This window comes from Balaenoptera ricei, chromosome 15 (assembly GCF_028023285.1).
Source record: "Balaenoptera ricei isolate mBalRic1 chromosome 15, mBalRic1.hap2, whole genome shotgun sequence".
Taxonomy (NCBI): Eukaryota; Metazoa; Chordata; class Mammalia; order Artiodactyla; family Balaenopteridae; genus Balaenoptera; species Balaenoptera ricei.
Genome location: NC_082653.1, coordinates 61,632,023 through 61,651,541, shown reverse-complemented (window position 1 = coordinate 61,651,541; position 19,519 = coordinate 61,632,023). Strand labels below are relative to the sequence as shown.

The window sequence follows — 19,519 nt, the reverse complement described above, 5'->3', positions numbered from 1 at the left end:
CTCTGCAAACACACAATATGGAATAGAAGAAATCTGTGGTCATGGGTGTAGATGAGGGTTGAGGTGGGTGGAGAAATTCAACAGGAAACGTGGGAGATTACTATGTAAAGTCTTACGAGGCTTAGAATTTAGGCAGCACAACCTGTGCCCTCAGAATTATAAGCACCCCTAAAACCTTCTTCAAATGGTTCCATTTGGAAATCGTGGGAGATTGAGGAACATGAGTTCCTAAAGATGGACTTCTTGTTCAAACGCTAAGCCCCAAGTATGTGCCTGGCCCTCTGTTGGGCACCAATATGCTTGTTTTATGAATCTTATGTCCGTAGACCGTGGTTCCGACAGCAGCCTAGACATGTGATCATGTCTGTGCTTTGGTTTCTGTCCTGAGTTTGTAACAGAATTAGGATATTTCATACTGGAATTGATCAGCACATGTCTCCTGTCCCATCTCCAACGAGGAGCTTGGCAGTGGGGAGAGGAAATAGGATGAGAAGCTGATTATAAAAGAAGGCATGGGGTCTGGGAGTCTTCTGCCCGCCCCAAAGCTTGACTTTGCTGTGGGTGCTGCTTCCATCCTATAGAACGGGGCCATGAGTCATTTGTTTAGGAGCCTGGGTCACCGTCAGACTCCCTCATGTACAAATCGGGGGAATGGACTGAACCCCAGCCCACCCAGGGCTGTGGGAAGGGAGCAGCAGGAGCACAGGCTCTGCAGCGATAAAAACACAAGTTCAAGTTGCCCACAGGCTGCTTGATTTGGAGCAAGTTAAATTAGCCTCCCCGAGCCTCAGTTTTCCTAATCTGAAAATTGGGGCAATACCTATGCCTTCCTCTTTGGAGCGCTATAAGAAAATAAGACAGTGTCTATAAAAGGGCCAATGCAATGTCTGGCACTTGATAAGAACTCAGGTAATAGGAGCTCCAGGCTCCCCCCGCCACCCCCCAACACCAGAAATGTTTACATCTGGAAAAACAGGAGTTCCCTGAGATAGGAATGTGCAGGCTTACTGACTTCTCCGAGAGGCTGGACTGTGTGGGTGGTGAGTGTCACACTTAAAGGGCAGGGGGTTCGGAGACCGAGTGTCCTGGATCCTAAGTCCAGGTTCCCTGAGGATTCGCTAGGGCAGACGGTTGATGGTGAAGGGGCTGAGGTATCGGTATGATCCAATAGTATCCACGTTCTCCTTCTCCCCCTCCCCCGCCACCCTGCCCCACACAGCAAGGTAGGACTTGACCTGGGGCCAAGAGAAAGCCGCTGAGGGGCTCTGGTCCTTAGTAAACTGTGTCCCAAGTAAAGAGACCCAGAATACATGAGAGAGAGACAGAGAGAGAATGAGACAGAAAGAAAGAGAGAAAGAGAAATAGAGGGAGATTTTGAAAGATAGATAGATGATAGATAGATAGATAGATGATGGGTGGATAGATAGATGATACATAGATAGTAGATGGATAGATAGATGATGGATGATAGATGGACGATAGATAGATAAGAAAGACAGAAAAAGGAGTAGAAAAAAGTAGGGGATAAGGAAATCTAGAAGGAACAGAAAAGTACAGGAGAGAGAGAGAAGAAACAAAACAGCACTTACCGACAGCCTTCAAGGAGGCGTACTTGTTGAGCTCTTTGCCAGGCGGCTGCTGTTCGTAGGGGTTGGAGATCTGGCCCAGGCTGGGGTAGGAATGTGGATGGCCCATCTGCTGGAGCAAAGGGGAGGTGGGCACTGCGTTGTTCATCTGGGTGGCGTCTAGAAGTGAAGAGAACAGACGGAGATGGTCACCAATGGGGCAGGACCTTCTTCTACCCACCCCCACCATGGCCACATCCCTTGAGACCAAAACTCCACGCCCTTTGGGGACACGAGAGGGAGGGCAGCCGAGGATGGGCAGATATATCGGCAACAACCAACTCTGCATTGGAGAGCAGCTGAGGATGGATGGGTAAAGAGCAAAGGATTCCCCTAGAACACTTCCATCTCCCCCCAAATTAACATAAGGTCCTATCACTGCGGGGGCTACTTTTATCAAAGCAACATACATATAAAAAGATGACCAACTTCAATAACAGTCAAGGAAATGCAAGTCAGGACAACGGGAGGCCACTCCCCTGCCAAGAGATTGGCAACAATTAAAAGGACTGAAGGACACCAATCTAGCAAAGATGTTGGAAACTCGACAGCCTCATAAACTCACGGTGGACATATGATTTGCTGTATCTGCAGAAAGGAATCTGGCAGTGTGTATGGAAATTTAAAATGCATGTGTATGTTGACCAAATAATACCACTTCTAGGGATGGAGCCTTCAGAAATACAAGCAACAGAATGTGAGGATATTTGTTCAGAGGCGTTCTTTGCACTATGGTTTGTAAAGTGAAAAATAAAAACCACACAGAAACAACCTGAACTCCTATCAATGCAGGAATGCTTAAATTATTGTACATCTGTATTAGGTACATAATATGTACATACATATGATGGCCTATCATTCAGCTGTTAAAAAAATGAGTTAAAAATCAGTTAACTATACATGTGGAGAGTTTCTTATGGTTTATATTGTAAAGGCAAAAAAAGCAAATGTCAAAGTAATGCGCATAACAGGGCATTTGGTTTAAAGAAAAGAAAATCTGTGCATATTTTTGTGTGCTGTGGTTTGCAAAGACTGAAAAAAATAGGTAAAAACACACCAACTGAATATTGGCTACTTAGAGGGACTGGAATTCATGGGGGAAAAGGTTCAGGAATTATTCTTTGAGCTGTTAAGGGTTTCTGTCTTCACCCTGAGAACAATGGGATGGACGGACTGAAGGCAAGAATGAAATGGGAGTCACGGAGTCCAGGTGAGAGAATTATGGCTCAGTTTCAGGCAGGAAGCAAGGGTTCCCTCCATCTTCATGAAGCACATCTGGAGATCCAGATCAACATGGCAGTACTTGCTGGCAGTGCCTTGAAAGATCCCCTTTACCAGCATGTGCACCCGTTTCCCAGCCACTGTGTCGGTTGCTCAGAGCTCACAGGTGCCCCTAACATCCAAAAAATCGTTCTCGGCTGATGGGAGCCACCATCCTGGGCTTAATCTGCTTAATGTCCCTCACCCTCAACACCCAGGGTGGGTGACAACCAATGCCCAGCTGACACTAAGGTACCAAGACCAGCCCTTGCCTCAAGGTGGGGATAACTTAATGGAGCAAGGGGGGCTCCAGAGCTCCCATGGGTTGAGACAAGTTTAGAGCAGGGGTCAGCAAGCTTTTTCTGGAAAGGGCCAGAATGTAAATAGCTTAGGCTTTGCAGGCCATCCAGTCCAGAGACTACTCGCCTCTGCCCTTGTAGCAAGAAAGCTGACATAGACATTATGTCAGCGTGGCTGTGTGCCAATAAAACTTTATTTAAAACTTTATTTACCAAAATAGGTGGCAGCTGAATTTGGTCCACGGGCCATAGTTTGACAACCCCTGGTCTAGACTTTATCTGAAACTGAGAGCCCCATCCCTGTGTGGCTCCTTTATCTTTCCTATTTTGTTTCCCTCACAACCTTAGAGAGGTGTGGGTGTTTGACTCCCTCAGAGTCTCATACACCTGAACCCCTCTCTCAAGCACTGCTTCTAGGCAATTCAACCCGTGACATATATAGAATAAGTTTGGCTTTAGAAACCAATACACTCGAACGGAAAGAAGCAGGGTTACCACAGCTGAGACACAGAGATAAGGAGAGTATTTTTATCACTGCACATGCATGGGCCATCCCACAAGCCCAACTGTCTAATGGGAATATCGCCAAACATAAGCCAAGTCGCCCAGCCGCTGGCCAGCATCTGAGGAGGCGGGCATGTCTCCCTGCCATGATAACTCTTTGGCTGGGATTCAGCTGGGGTGGAAGAGTCCTAAGATTAATGAAGTCATGGTGGAAATGTTGTCTCATGTAAATTACGGCTCTCCCTGTAGCCTGGACCCCAACGTCCTCTGACATTTTCCTCTCCAGAGCAACCTGCTGGGGAGGTCTGTCTGCTTCCCCTGGGCACGTCAGGCCAGACATGTTTGTGCCCAAATGTTGGTGTAATAGGAAGTGATTTACTGTAAGTTCTCATTGTTTGCTGCTCTGTGGGGTTTCTTCCCCAACATACACACACACACACATATATTTTTTTAGTGGACAGCTACTGTTTTGTGTATTCAGAAGTACCAGTTCCAGGCACTCTGCTTCATCCCCATTTGACTCATGTGATTAGCTGCCAATCACTGTAACTCTCTTAGTTTGGGTTTTCCCAGAAGTCACTGAGATAAGGACTCAAGTACAAGTATATTTGGGAGGTGATGTCAGGCAATACTGCAGACAAGGGGTGAGGGGGCGAGATGGGAAAGAGAAAGAGTCAGATAAAGAGTGCAATGCCCAGCAAGGGGCAACTGTGGAGAATGGGAGTTTAATCCCACTCTGGCATTCTGGTAAATGGTGTTGAGTGCATGTCTCAGAATTCTGTCAGCCCGTGGGCAAGTGAGCCCCTGAGTATTTATGTGCCAGCTCCCATCAGTCGTTGTTTGAGGGCTGCTTCTGGTAGACAGTAATTCCTCAGCACTTGTAACCTACCACGTTCATGGGCAGAGTGAGCTCTGGTAGCCAGAAAAACTCTTACTCAGAGATGTAAGTAAGAGCTGGCAGTTGGAAATCAGGCCAGTAACTCACCCTTCTGGTCACACAGTGAACATGTGATCCAAGTCAGACCAATCACAACACCTCCTTCTCCTCACAGTGATTGGGCCAGAAGGGAGCATGTGATCTAGGCTGGGCCAATCAGAGCCCTTCCCTGAATTTTTTCTATTGGGAAGCTTTGGAGTCAAGGAGCCAGGAGGCCATGAATTCAAATGAGTTTGAACCTGCCATGTGAAGAAAATCTTTCTTTATTGTGAAAGAATAAGGAAAGAAGCAGAGGAGATAGGGAAGTCCCTTTCTGAATAAGCTAGTGTGCTTTGGGGTTACTGTCACGTGCAATGTAAGTTCTGACTAGTGCACTGTTGTCCTGAATCCCACTGGGAGGCTGGAACTGACCAGAAGGCAGGCTTCCCATGGGGCCTGCAGAGTGCACCAAGGTGGAACAGGCATTGGCCCTGGATTTTCTACAGAGCTTCAGTAGAAATTTCAAACAGCAAATTGACCGAGTAGTGCATAGAGAATGCCCAAGGACATTCATAAGTTAATTAACTAATATCTTAATGGCAGGTTTTTTTTTTTTTCTGGAAATAGACCCTTAACTAGTTACAGAGCTGACACCACCTAAGCCCATCATCCAGTGGGAGCCCTTACTCCCATCTCTTTGCTCCCTCAGTCCCAGATCCCATCCACTATTTTCAAACTCTGTTTCCAGTCCTGCCAGGGGAAATGCTAAACACTTCATTAAAGAAAAAAAAAAAGTACAGAGATATTCCTTACCACTTGGGATAGCCTTTTATATTCTTAAACAGAATACTCCATTATAAAGCATTTGCTTTTGGATGATTTCTCCCAAGTCCTGAGCTAACTCAGGGGCAGCGAGTAGTTACTTAATGAAAGTGTGTAGGACTGAGATGGCCCACCAAAGTGATCCATCACAAAGGAAAATGAGGCTGCCCCAGAGTCACATTCCTACTTTCACATTCAGAACAACAGGAAGCACATTTCTGGCAGTTTTAGATAGCCATTTTTTGCTAGCTTCCAGGCGCTGATTATTCAGAAATACTGAAATCCAGGCTCAGGGCAGCAATCAAGAATTATTAAACAGACATTGGTGACTGGGTTTCTTAAATGTTATTTTCATTTTACTGAGCAGGAGGATGGACCAGACCTGGCAACCCAGTTTTTCTGTGAGTTTTCCACACATAATACCCAGCTAAGGAGGACAAACAAAAGAGTAGACGGGAGGTAAGCTCAGGTTGCCATCCAAGAAAAATAGAATAGGGTGAGTGAAGAGGGAAGAGTAGGTTATAATGTGCAAATCCTGACCTTGTCAATTGAGAGAAGAAGCATAAAGATACGAGATAACTGTTTGAATGTATGTATATATGTAGTATGTATATATGTCCATGCACGTGTATGTATTTATATACATATGTACACAAATATATAATATAATGTATGTTATATAATATATATTGTATATTTTATATATTATATAATATAGTATATAATACATACACTAAGTATATATACTATGCAAAAGAAATTATATATATAATTTATGTATTATATATTATACATTTTATATATAATTATGTTTTATGTATTATGTAATATAGTAGGTATTTATATATGTACACACATATATAATTATATATTATCAATTTTATATATTATATAATATAGTATATAATATACTAATTAAATATACTATGCAAAAGAAATTATGTGTATACATAATTTATATATCTACTATATATATTTTACATATAAATTATATATGTGTGTGTGTGTGTGTATATATATAATTTCTTTTGCATAGCCATGACCATAGAGGGAATCCAGTAGGACCAGCCATGTCTTGCTCCCAGCAGTATGGTTTCTCTTCTAGATACACCTCAGCCCCAGGGATGTCTTATCCACCTCACCTCTGTAGAAAGGTACTTTCTACCCAAGGTCACAAAAAAACTTTCCCTGCCTCATTATAATTTTGCAACTCCTTCTGATCCTTAGAAATAACTGACAAGGACTTGCTGTTCTGGGATGCTGCATTCCGTCAAGACCCTCAGTCAGCAAACAAGAAGTTGATAATGTCCCCATGTTCTCCTTCCTAAGACAGAAAATGGGCCTCACGTATTTGACAATCATTTTCAAAGAAAGTTAAGATACACTTACTCTATATAGAAGTATCTGGCAGACTTACACCAAGGTAACCACCATGTAAGTACTGTTATGATGTGGTATATCTTAGTTACTAAACAGACTAATGAATGCAATCCAGATAGGGTTGTTAAGGTAAAAATGCTCAATTACAAACCCTGGGATGATGCTCTAGTTTTCTCAGAGCAAAAGAGGCAGATACCAACTATCAGAAACTAGACCAGTTTGGCTCATCTTGGAGGAAAGGCAACAATAGTAAGTTTTGCAAGGCATATCACAAGGAAGAATTGCACAGAAAGGCACAAGATGGTCAAAGAGTGCTGTTCTGTGGAGCATATATTATGTGCCAGTCACTTGGTAATGAACTTTTCATGTGCTATCTCCTTAAATCCTCATATCAATCCTGTGACGTAATGATACAGGAACAATATATCTTTTAAACAATTTTTTATTGTAGAACAATTTTAGATTTACAGAAATACTGCAAAGATAGCACAGAGAGTTCCAATATACCCCAGCCCCAGTTTCCCCAATAGGGTACATTTGTTACAATTAATAAACCAAGACTGACAAATAACTATTAACGAAAACCCATACTTTATTCAGGTTTCCTTAGTTTTTGCCTAATGTCCTTTTTCTGTTCTAGAATCTCATCCAGGTAGCACATTAAATTTAGTCATCGTGTTTCTTTAGGTATCTCTTGGCTGTGAATTTCTCAGACTTCTCCTTATTTTGATGACTTTGACAGTTTTGAGGAGTACTGGTCAATTATTTTGTAGAATGTCCCTCAACTGGAACTTGTCTGATGTTTTTCTCATGACTAGGCTGCAGTTATGGGTTTGGGGGAGGTAAACCATACAGATGAGGTGACATTCTCATCATAACATGTCAAGGATACATGCTGTGATGACGTCATTATTGATGTCATAAATATCAATATCGCTGCCTGAGGCAGTGTTTCTCAAATCTCTCCACTGTAAAGTTACTCTCTTTTTCTCTCTTTCCATACCATACTCTTTGGAAGGAAGTCACTATACAGAACCCACACTTAAGGAGTGGGAAGTTATGCTCTACCTCTCTGAGTACTGAGTGTCTACATAAATTATTTGGAATTGTTCTTCATAGCAGATTTGTCTCTTCTTCCCCTTTTAATTATTCACTCAAATATATATATATATCATATATATATATATATGATATATATTAGTGTGGACACATGGATATGTATTTTATACTTTGGATTAGAATCCAATACTATTTTATTTTGTTTCTTCACTCAAATTTCCCCAGGTTTGGCCATTGGAATCTCTTTCAGTTGGCTTCTACATTCCCCCCTGCCCTTTTTTTGGAGAACTTTCTTACTTTCCAGCAATGCAAGATGCTCCAGGTTCATCTTGTTTATTTCCTGTCCCATCCTAGAATCCATTTCTCCGAGGACCCTGGCTCCCTTTCTTGGAGAATGGTGTTAGAAACCAAAATCTGGGGGCCAAGTGTGCTCATGGCTTCTAGTCCCTCTCAGCTGACCGAGCAAGGAAATCTATGTGTGTAGACTGACTCATACATATATACACATCTATAAAAATTTATATATGTAACCATCTGTGTCTGTATTAAGCTTAACATGAATTCATCCTGATGTCTCCAACTCTAATCCATTATCACAGGGATCAGTCTAGCCTTCTCCCCTTGCTCATTTGTAACCTCCCACCCCAACAATGAGAAGCCTGGCTCCCATCCTCCACCATCCATTTACTTAGTTGTTTAATTCCAGTATACATGTCTAGCAATATCAGAATTGTTAACCCATAGCCCTATGGGAAAACAACTCTACCAACTAGACTGCAGTCTTAAGGATAATGTATTTTTCAAATTATTAGTGTGCTTTTCTCTTTTGTCTTCCTGAGTATATGAGGTTTACCCCAGATGGCCCATGGCATCCATATACCTAGGTAAGGCTAGGAAATTAGGATTTATTAAAGAAGGAACACAAAGAAAAATGGTGATGATGATATTGATTAATGATAAAGAAGGTGAAAACACAGTTATATACATAATAAACAGAGAGGTGTTATTATTTCATATACAAACTAAGGTACTATTCCAAGAGTCCCTATGAGATACTATTATTAACCCCATTTTGCACAGAGAGGTTTTGTGATTTACCCAAAGTTACACCACTTGTAAGTGGCAGAGCCATGCTTTGGACCTGGCAGTCTGACTCTGGAATCTGTGCTCTTAGGCACTTCCTTACTCCCTCTAAAGAAGTTAAATGCAAGTTTCTGACATTCAAAAAACAACTGTGCAGCCAGAAAATAATAAAAATTTTAAGTCACAATATTGATTTTGGAAGGTAGTTTTTACTAAATTCCTTTATCTCTACTCTTTAGCATATTAAGGACCAGTCTTGGTTGGCAAGACCAAAGAAGTTTTTGGCAAGGGTGGACCAGAGAGGAAAGGGATGGGAAGGCTCTGATTCTAGGAAATTGTGAGAATGAAGAGAAAGAGAGAAATAAGGGGGCCTAAGATCATGTCTCTCAACTTTCCCCCTTTGGTCTTCAGACCCAGGTGAAGGAGAAGAATGATGGATGAGTTGAGGGTAATGCTGAGGGCAAAGACTTCTTGTCCCACTCCGCTGTTTGGGATTTTGGGAGAAACTCATGGTGAAGAAGCTCTGAGCTACCAGGGGGTAGCTGAGCCTGTTAAGAAATAAAGTAGTATAAAAAACTAAAACTAGAGTTACCATATGATCCAGCAATCGCACTCCTGGGCATATATATGAAAAAGATGAAAACTCTAATTCAAGGAGATGTTCAGCACTATTTACAATAGCCAAGACATGGAAACAACCTAAGTGTCCATTGACAGATGAATGAAAAAAGAAAATGTGGTACATATATACAATGGAATATTACTCAACCATAAAAAAGAATGAAATAATGCCATTTGCAGCAACATGGATGGATCTAGAGATTATCATACTAAGTGAAGTAAGTCAGACAGAGAAAGACATATATCATGTGTTATCACTTATGTGCGGAATATTTTTAAATGACACAAATAAACTTATATACAAAACAGAAACAGACTTACAGACGTAGAAAACAAATTCATGGTTACCAAAGGGGGAAGGCAGGGAGGGATAAATTAGAAGTTTCGGACTAACAGATACATACTACTGTACATAATAGAGATAAACAACAAGGACCTACTGTATAGCACAGGGAACTATATTCAGTATTTTGTAATAACCTACAATGGAAAAGAATCTGAAAAGGTATATATATATATATGTGTGTGTATATATATATATATACACACACATATATATATAAACTGAATCACTTTTCTGTACACCTGAAACATTGTAAATCAACTATACTTCAATAAATAAATAAAGTACCAAAAAAAAAAAAAAGAAAAAGAAATAAAGTGGTATGGTCTGAGTACAAGATTGTCTGGTTGGAGTTCTTCAATGACCCTCATGTACCAGAAGGCCTGAGAGCAGGGGTCCTGCTACAGAACTTGTCACTCTGGGGCAATGAGTCCCATACAGTGGCATCGAGTGAGTTTCCTTCCACTTTCTTTTACACTTTCTTTCCCAAGTAGATGGTTAGCACAGCCCAGCTCAGACAAAAGTCATAGACTCAGAAAGGCCAAATAGAAAAGCACATTAACCATGTGAAAAATTTACCCCTGTTTCTCTAAGTATTACAATCCTATTTTACAGATCAGGAAACAGAAGCTCAGAGAGGTTGAGGTGCTTGTCCAAAGTCACACAGCATGTTAGTAACCATGGCAAAATTGGTGTTTCCTCCACTAAGCTAGGCTGCCTTTAGCATGGACCAGGCTCAGCATTAAGCCTTCCCTATGAAGAGAGACTCTTCTGTCTTCTGAGTATCTTTCCTTGTAAAATTTCTCACTTAGATGAGTAAACCACTGGCCTTTTTGTTTCCTCTTTTATCCAGAGAATAGAAGTTACTGTTATATCTAGGGAACAAGCTGGGCTCGCCCATCCTGAGAATCCCCTACTGCCTTGTGGAGCCCACCTGTGCTCTGACCCCTCCCACTCGGCTCATCCACCTATTCCTCCTCATATATCTGGCTGTCTACGGCGTGCCAGGCATTGTGTTTGGTGGACAAGTTCTAGCTCTTACACTGCTTACTAGCTAGAGGAGCTCATAACATTTTTCTGAAGCTTTTTTCACACTTGCGAAGTACCACATTTCTGCCTGGCCCACAAGGCCATGTTGATCCTGCCCAGGGTCCTTCTTCACCCCTACTCTTTCCAACACATTCTCTGTGCCCCGTAATGTAGCCTCAGCAGACTCTCTCCACAGACCACACCATCCAGAACAACATAATCAAAGAAGAATGGAGTTTTGAGTCAGTCAGTTCTGCATTCAAATTCTGGCTCTTCCATTTCCCAACAGCATCTTTGGGGGGTGTTATACAACTGACTCTGTGAGTCTCAGTCTTCTCAGTTCTAAAATGAGGACCAGAACATAAACCCTCTCAGGGTTTGCTGTGAGGTTTAGAGGCTGCACGTATACCATGCTCAGCATACATGTGAAACATAATAAGCATCCAACATAGTGTAGCTAAAGCTTTATGGCTTCCAATAGTCAGGGAAGCCAAGACAACGTGATGGGTGGCCATGAGAAGAAGAGGGTGTTAGGTTTCCCTAAGGCGCTCTCTGGGCTCAGAATTCTTGGACACATTCCAGATTATTCAATTGTCTCAGAACTGGACAAATGAGAGAGAATAACAGGAGATATTCCTGTGGGAACCAATTGCACTGGTAATTCTCCTAACAACAAAAAAGAGAATAGACATTCAGAAATTGTAACAGGGCTCTGGCTTTTAGCTCTGTTTTCCTTTCTATCCTATCCAAACCTTTACATCCAGCATCCTTTTTAAGAGAAAACCTGAAAATTATAGTTTGAAACATCATGTCGATTTTTCTCTGGCCACAAGCAAGCAAAAAAAAAAAAAAAGAATCAGATCAAAGTCAAAATTACCCTGAACTTGTCAAAAGAGAACATAGCAGGCTAGCCTCTTACCAGAAAAGGTTGATGTAAAAAGAGAATTCAATTCATATTATTGAATCTTAGTGGCAGAGGGTCCAGAGGGAATTTGTGATAGAGAAAAAATGAACATATATCATTGGAAAACCTTTGGCCAATTGGGCATGTGTGTTACCCAAGGGTTTATATTTTCAAGCGTGCAAAAAAATTTTTTTTTAAATTTTGAGCATCTAGGATGTGAATATTTTGAAACTGGAGTTGTTAAACAAATATTTATTTAATGTTCACTTCTGGCCATCTTGTGTGCAGACTCTGAGGGACAGAGATTCACTTCAAATCTGAGGTTGTGCTCCAAGGAGATGCAAGCCTAGGATAGGAGGCAGATCAAGAACAACACAGGTGAGAAGGAGGAGAGTTAAAATCAGAATGGTTAGTACTATGATGCAGCAAAACACAGAGTTCTGTGAAGGCCCAAGGGAGGGGGTACCTAACCCAGGTTTAGAAGGTACTTTTTGAAAAATACTCTCAAAGACAGTAACAAGAAAAGGACTTATTAATTTGAAGTAGCATCGTGTGTCTGTTCGAGACACTACAGTTTATTGGCGTCACTTCTGAAACAGGACCTCTCTACGGTGGCTGAGCTCACCACTGATGGCTCAGCGTCATCATTAAAGTATCAGAGGTGGTTGTTTCCTGCTCCAAGCAGCCGTTTCCCCAGAAGTCAACCTGACGAGCTCGTGTAATGATGGATGTTTGTCCCTTCACTCAGGACAAACATCCATCATTACACTACTTCATGAAATTGACAGATAAATGGACAGATAAATGGATAAAGAAGATATATATATACCCCACATCTTTATCCATTCATATATATGTGTGTGTGTGTGTGTATTTATATACACACACACACACACACATACACAGGAGTCTGGGATTAACATATACACACTACTATATATAAAATAGATAAACAAGGACCTACTGTATAGCCCAGGGAACTATATTCAATCTCTTATAATAACCAATAATTGAAAAGCATCTGAAAAAGAATATATATATATGTATAACTGAATCATTTTGCTGTACACCTGAAACTAACACATTATAAATCAACTATACTTCAATTTTTTAAAAAGGTTAAAAAAAATAAATTTAAAAACGATTTTTTAAAAGGATTAAATGAGGTCATATGGGTGGGCCCTACTCCAATCTGACTGGTGTCCTTACAAGAAAAGAACATTTGGACACAGAGATGCACAGGCAGAGGAAAGACCATGTGAGGACGTGGCAAGAAGGCAGCCATCTGCAAGCCAAGGAGAGAGGCCTCAGAAGAAATCAAACATGCTGACACCTCGATCTTGGACTTCCAGCTGCCAGAACTGTGATAAAATTAATTTCTGTTGTTAAAAAAAAGAGCCCCCAAATGCAAAGGTTGTTTCATTTCTGCTCCTTCTCCTCCTCCCTCTGTGCCCTCCTCCTAATTCCACTGATTTAAGTTTTCTTTTCTCCCCCATCATGGTCAGTCTGTTTTATCAGCTGCACGGTGAGGAGCAGCCAGCTGTCTTGGACTTTATTGTTTCTAGCCCTAATGTGTTGTGGGATTTGAAACGCGATACCCACGCTTATTAGGATAAATTGTAAAGTAACCACTAGCCGCATATCAAAATAGTATTTCTTCTGCAAAATGCTCTCCTTTTTTTCCTACATATTTCCCAAGCTATCTCTGAATCATCTTCCCCGTCTCTGCTTAAACATCCTGTCCTCCAGGGTACCTCCCCAACCCCATCCTATCCTAGTTACCACCGGAGCTCTCTGTATTCACTCGCTAGGGCTGCCATAACAAAGCACCACAAACCCCGAGGGCTTGAACAACAGAAATGTATCATCTCCCATACAGTGCAATATTACTCAGCCATAAAAAAGAATGAAATCATGCCATTTGCAGCAACATGGAGGGACCTAGAGATTATCGTTCTAAGCATAGTAAGTCAGAAAGAGAAAAACAAATACAATATGATATCGCTTATACGTAGAATCTAAAATACTACACAAATTAACATATCTACGAAACAGAAACAGACTCACAGACATAGAGTACAGACTTGTGGTTGCCAAGGGGAGGGGGGTCGGGCAGGGAAAGACTGCGAGTGTGGGATTAGCAGATGCAAACTATTATATATAGGATGCATAAACAACAAGGTCCTACTGTATAGCACTGAATAACTTTGCTGTACAGCAGAAATTAACACAACATTGTAAATCAACGATACTTCAATAAAATTTAAAAAAAAGAAATGTATCATCTCCCAGTTCTGAGGGCTAGAGGTCCGAGATCAAGGTGTCAGCAGAGTTGGTTACTTCTGAGTATGGTGAGGGAGAATGTTTCACGCCTCTTGCCTAGCTTCCAGGGGTGTGCTGGCAATCATTGGTGTTCCTCGGCTCCTAGATGCATCACTTTGATCTCTGCCTTCATCTTCACGTGGTGTTTTCCCTGTGTGCATGTCTGTGTCCAAATTTCCCTTTTTTATAGGACACCAGTCATATTGGATTAAAGGCCCACCCTACTCTAGTGTGATCTCATCTGAACTCATTACATATGTAATGATCCTCTTCCTAAACAGGGTCACATTCTGAGGTACTGAGGGCTAGGACTTCAACGTATCAGTTTAGGAGAGGGAGGACACAATTTGATTAGGGACATCCCCTTTCCTTCCTTTCTTTATCCACATGAATACACTGATTTATTTTCAATGCCTGTTTTCCCACACTTCTGAGGTCAGTGAATATGGTCACCTCCTCCACCCCTCCATTTCCAATGCCTATCCTAGCTCTTTGCATGGAACTGAATTCTAATACAGGAAAGGATGAGGGAAAAAAAGAACGATTTTCAGGGACCTGCTATGTGACAGGCAGCATGCAAGGTGTTTTATCTAAAAGTCAACTATTTGTCTAAGAAAAATGCATTGAATGTATTGGCTTAGCAACAGCCATTTTAGTTGCTCTGAAATTTGTTTTTGCTTTTCGGAGTGTCTATGCAGTGGATAGGTGTTTTGTTTATGGACCATTTGATGCCTGGACAGCAAATGACAACAACAACGAGGTAAAGCAGTATAACAGATGAGAAAACTGGGCTCAGTTTAACCAAACACTATGGATGCTACACTGCTCAGGTGTGCATCTTTCAGGTGATAACGAAGGACATACGCCCCACGGATGCAGGATGAAGGATGTTCTACACCAAGTCTCTAGTAAAGGCAATTCCGCACAGGGGTTAAAGGATCCACTAGCCAGTCCCACTTCAGGGGCTGTTAGAGGAATTTTCCAGCGTGCACCAAAAAGACCTTTAGCTCATGCTGTGGTTGAAGATTCAGAAAGCCAATGTATGTGGCATGATACTCTTTGATTTCCTTATCACCCATGCATTTGGTCTACTCAAGAGCCCACTTGATTAGGGTGCAAATCTCCCCCACTTAGGGCCTGTCACAAAGAATACAAGTGACTGGTTATGAAATTCACAGTGATGGATGCTACCATCTTTCTCCCTCTTTTCCAGATCTTCTGAAGTCCCCTAAAATCACCTCCTCTCACTCAAAATGCCAATCCCTCCTCTTGCAAAGTATCTTAGAGCAAAATGAGATTATGGAGAGTGAACAGATCAACTTGAGACAGAAGACTTGGATTCAAATGCTGCTCCAGCAATGTATCAGCTGTGAGGCCTTAATCAAATTAATTGACCTCTGGCACCTCTGTTTCATTGCATATGAAATGGAGGAAATGGGAAACTAAGTATTAAATTACTGAATGCAACACACATGCCAACAAAAGAATTAAAACCAGGATCTCAAAGCAGTATTTGCATACCCGTGTACCTAGCAGCACTCTCACAATACCCAGGATGTGGAAGAACACACGTGTTCATCAAAGGATGAATGGATTTGAAAATGTGGTATATTCGTACACTGGAATATTATTCAGCTTTAAAAAGGAAGGAAATTCTGGGACTTCCCTGGTGTTCCAGTGGGAAAGACTCTGCGCTACCGATGCAGGGGGTCCGGGTTCGATCCCTGGTCGGGCAACTAGATCTCACATGCATGCCTCAACTAAAGAGTTCGTATGCTGCAACTAAGACGTCCACATGGGACTTCCCTGGTGGCGCAGTGCTTAAGAATCCACCTGCCAATGCAGGGGACATGGGTTCAAGCCCTGGTCCGGGAAGATCCCACATGCCGCAGAGCAACTAAGCCCGTGTGCCACAACTACTGAGCCTGTGCTCTAGAGCCTGCGGCCACAACTACTGAGCCTGCATGCCACAACTACTGAAGCCCAAGTGCCTAAAGCCTGTGCTCCACAACAAGAGAAGCCAGTGCAGTGAGAAGCCCACGCACCACAATGAAGAGTAGCCCCCGCTCACCGCAACTAGAGAAAGTCTGCGTGCCAGCAATAAAGACCCAAGACAGCCAAAAACAAATAAATAAAATTAATTTTTAAAAATAAGTAAAAAGTTAAAAAGATTTAGAAAAAGAAGTCCGCCTGCCGCAACTAAAAGATCTTGCGTGCCACAACTACGACCTGGCGCAGCCAAAATAAATAAATAAATAAATAAAATATTTTTTAAAAAGGAAATTCCAATCCATGCTACAACATGGATGAACCTTGAGGACATTATGCTAAGTGAAGCCAGTTACAAAAAGACACATACTATAGGAAGCACCTAGAGTAGTCAAGTTCATAAAGACAGAAGGTCGAATGGTGGTTGCCAGGGGCTGGGGAGAGGAGGGAATCAGGAGTCAGTGTTTGATGGGTATCAGAGTTTCAGTTTTGTAAGATGAAAAATTTACAGCTGGATGGTGGTGATGGTTGCCCATCAATGTGAATATAAATTACACTACCGAACCATACACTTAGAAATGGTTAAGGCGGTAAATTTTATGTTATGCATTCTTTACCACAATTTGGGAAAAAAACCACACATGCCAAGTACTTTACCCACACATCCTTCAAAATACCCAAACCCATGGCATAAGTTAGGCATTATCATCTGCTTATTTTGCAGACGAGAAAACCAAGGCAAAGGGAGGCTTTGGTCAAGGTCACAAGGTAAGAGACAAAGTGCAGCTCTATCCAAAGCCAGTGCTTCTTTCTGTATACTAAGTGATTCTCTATGACAGAGTTCAGGATGCGATAAAACAAGGTACATCCTGAACTCACTCACCTCAGTGCTGGGCACACATGAGAGCCTGTAATGTTAGATCCTTTCCCCCATAACATTTCCATTTTTAAAAAATTTAAGCCCCTAGAAAAACAACCTAGCCATTTTCTTATCTGAGAATGCTCAAGGTGGTGATTGTTGTTTTTTTTTTTTAATTTACTTATTTTATTTATTTATTTTTGGCTGCATTGGATCTTCGTTGCTGCGCGCGGGCTTTCTCTAGCTGCAGCGAGCGGGGGGCTACTCTTCGTTGCGGTGTGCGGGCTTCTCATTGCAGTGGCTTCTCTTGTTGCAGAGCACGGGCTCTAGAGCACAGGCTCAGTAGTTGTGGTGCACGGGTTTAGTTGCTCCGCAGCATGTGGGATCTTCCTGGACCAGGGCTTGAACCTGCGTCACCTGCATTGGCAGGCGGATTCTCAACCACTGCACTACTAGGGAAGTCCAGGTGGTGATTATTGAATAAACCAAATCCTTTCTAATTACAGGTTGAGCAAATTCATTCACTTATGAAATAATCACCATGTGCCATTCCTAGGCCAGGCATCTTTCTGGGTACTGCAGAAAGAGAACTGGATAAGGCTCACTCCAGCCTTTGAGAAGCTCAGTTCAATGGGGGGGAACAGACAGGCAAACAACTTCCCTATAACACATGTGACTACAATACTAAGTGGAATAAGTCAGAAAGAGAAAGACAAACATCATATGATATCACTTATATGTGGGATCTTTAAAAATGATACAAATGAATTTATTTACAAAACTCACAGACATAGACTATGTCTGTGAAATAGACTCACAGACATAGAAAACAAACTTATGGTTACCAAAGGGGAAAGGGTGGATTAACTGGGAATTTGGGATTAACAGATACAAACCACTATATATAAAATAGATAAACAACAAGGACCTTTAAGGACCTACTGTATAGCACAGGGAACTATATTCGGTATCTTGCAATAACCTATAATGGAAAAATAATCTGAAAAGAATATATATATATATATATATATATATATATATATAAAACAGATTCAGTTTTATATATATATAACTGAATCACTTTGCTGTACACCTGAAACACTGTAAATCAACTATACTTCAATATAAAAAAAAAGTAGGCTTGTCATACTAAGTGAAGTAAGTCAGAGAAAGACAAATATCATATGATATCGCTTATATGTGGAATCTAAAAAAGGGTACAAAATGAACTTATCTACAAAACAGAAATAGAGTTACAGATGTAGAAAACAAACTTATGGTTACCACAGGGTAAGGCGGGGGATGGATAAATTGGGAGATTGGGATTGACATATACACACTACTGTATATAAAACAGATAACTAATAAGGACCTTCTGTATCAAACAAGGAACTCTACTCAATACTCTGTAATAATCTGTATGGGGAAAGAAGCTAAAAAAAGAGTTGATGTATATGTATATGTATAACTGATTCACTTTGTTGTACAGCAGAAACTAACACAACATCGGAAATCAACTATACTCCAATAAAAATTAAAAAAAAAAAAAAAGTAGGCACAAAAGTCAGAGGCTATGTCTGTTTCAAGATGGGACATAACTTATAGTAATCCCTCCGAATTCCTAAAAACAATTGTCAAATATAAAAAATAAACTTTAAAAATGCAAAATGATATCACCATAAGCTATCATTATGTGTCTATGAGTGGCAAAAAACCCCCAAAATTTAAAAATCTGACAATTCCAGGTCCTGGTGAGGACATGGAACAACTGAAACTCTCGTACCTTCTGGGTACATTGTAAATGTCTAGACCCGATGGCCTCTTAGAACTGTATGTCATAGGTTCCTGGGCAATCTAAATTAAGAAACTAAGTTAACCAGAGGTAATTTGCCTTATAGACTCTTGGGATATTTTCGTAATTGCCTGATAACTCTCTCGCATTACAAAGCCATCAATGTCCTAGGCCAACATCAACCCAAAGAAAGAGACCTAAACAAACATTTCAAGTCTTGTTCCATCAATTCCATCCTGCTCCCAACACAACATTTTAAGGCCCATAGTCTTCTGCCAGGGAGAAGTAAGAGAGGGAGGTTTTGGCTATGACCCTTCCTCTTTACATTAAGAGGATTCTGTTCCCATCCAATGGCCTTGTCTTATCCTTCAGTTTTCCAACTGGACCATGGATTCTCGGATATCCACACTGAACCTAAAAATTATTAATTCATACAATAAATAGGAGAGAACGGTCTCTTTCCCCAGCCCCATCCTCCTTCCCAGAGGATGATCATCACTGGAGCCAACGCCAGGAGCCGTACTTATTTAACAGAGGATTTTCCTTCAATTGCTTGAGAAGGAAAGGAGGAGGAAGGTGAGTTTGCTTGGGCGTGAATCTTGGTTCTGCCTTTTTTTTTTTTTTTAATTCAAATAAAATTTTAATGGTTTCAGTTCAGTACAACTGAAAATGTAGTGTATTAAAGGTCATTTTCTATTAAATTTCAAATTAC

The 19,519-nt window shown here is 41.2% G+C and overlaps 1 protein-coding gene across 2 annotated transcripts in view; it reads right to left on the bottom strand.

Annotated features, from left to right (window-relative positions):
• The window catches only part of SHISA9 (shisa family member 9), a 294,030-nt gene that overhangs the window by 24,510 nt on the left and 250,001 nt on the right, over positions 1-19,519 (bottom strand). For both annotated transcript variants that reach the window (XM_059896901.1, XM_059896902.1), the window contains exon 3: positions 1,590-1,745. In XM_059896901.1, coding sequence (XP_059752884.1) covers positions 1,590-1,745 — 156 coding nt within the window. The remainder of the gene's footprint in view (positions 1-1,589; positions 1,746-19,519) is intronic.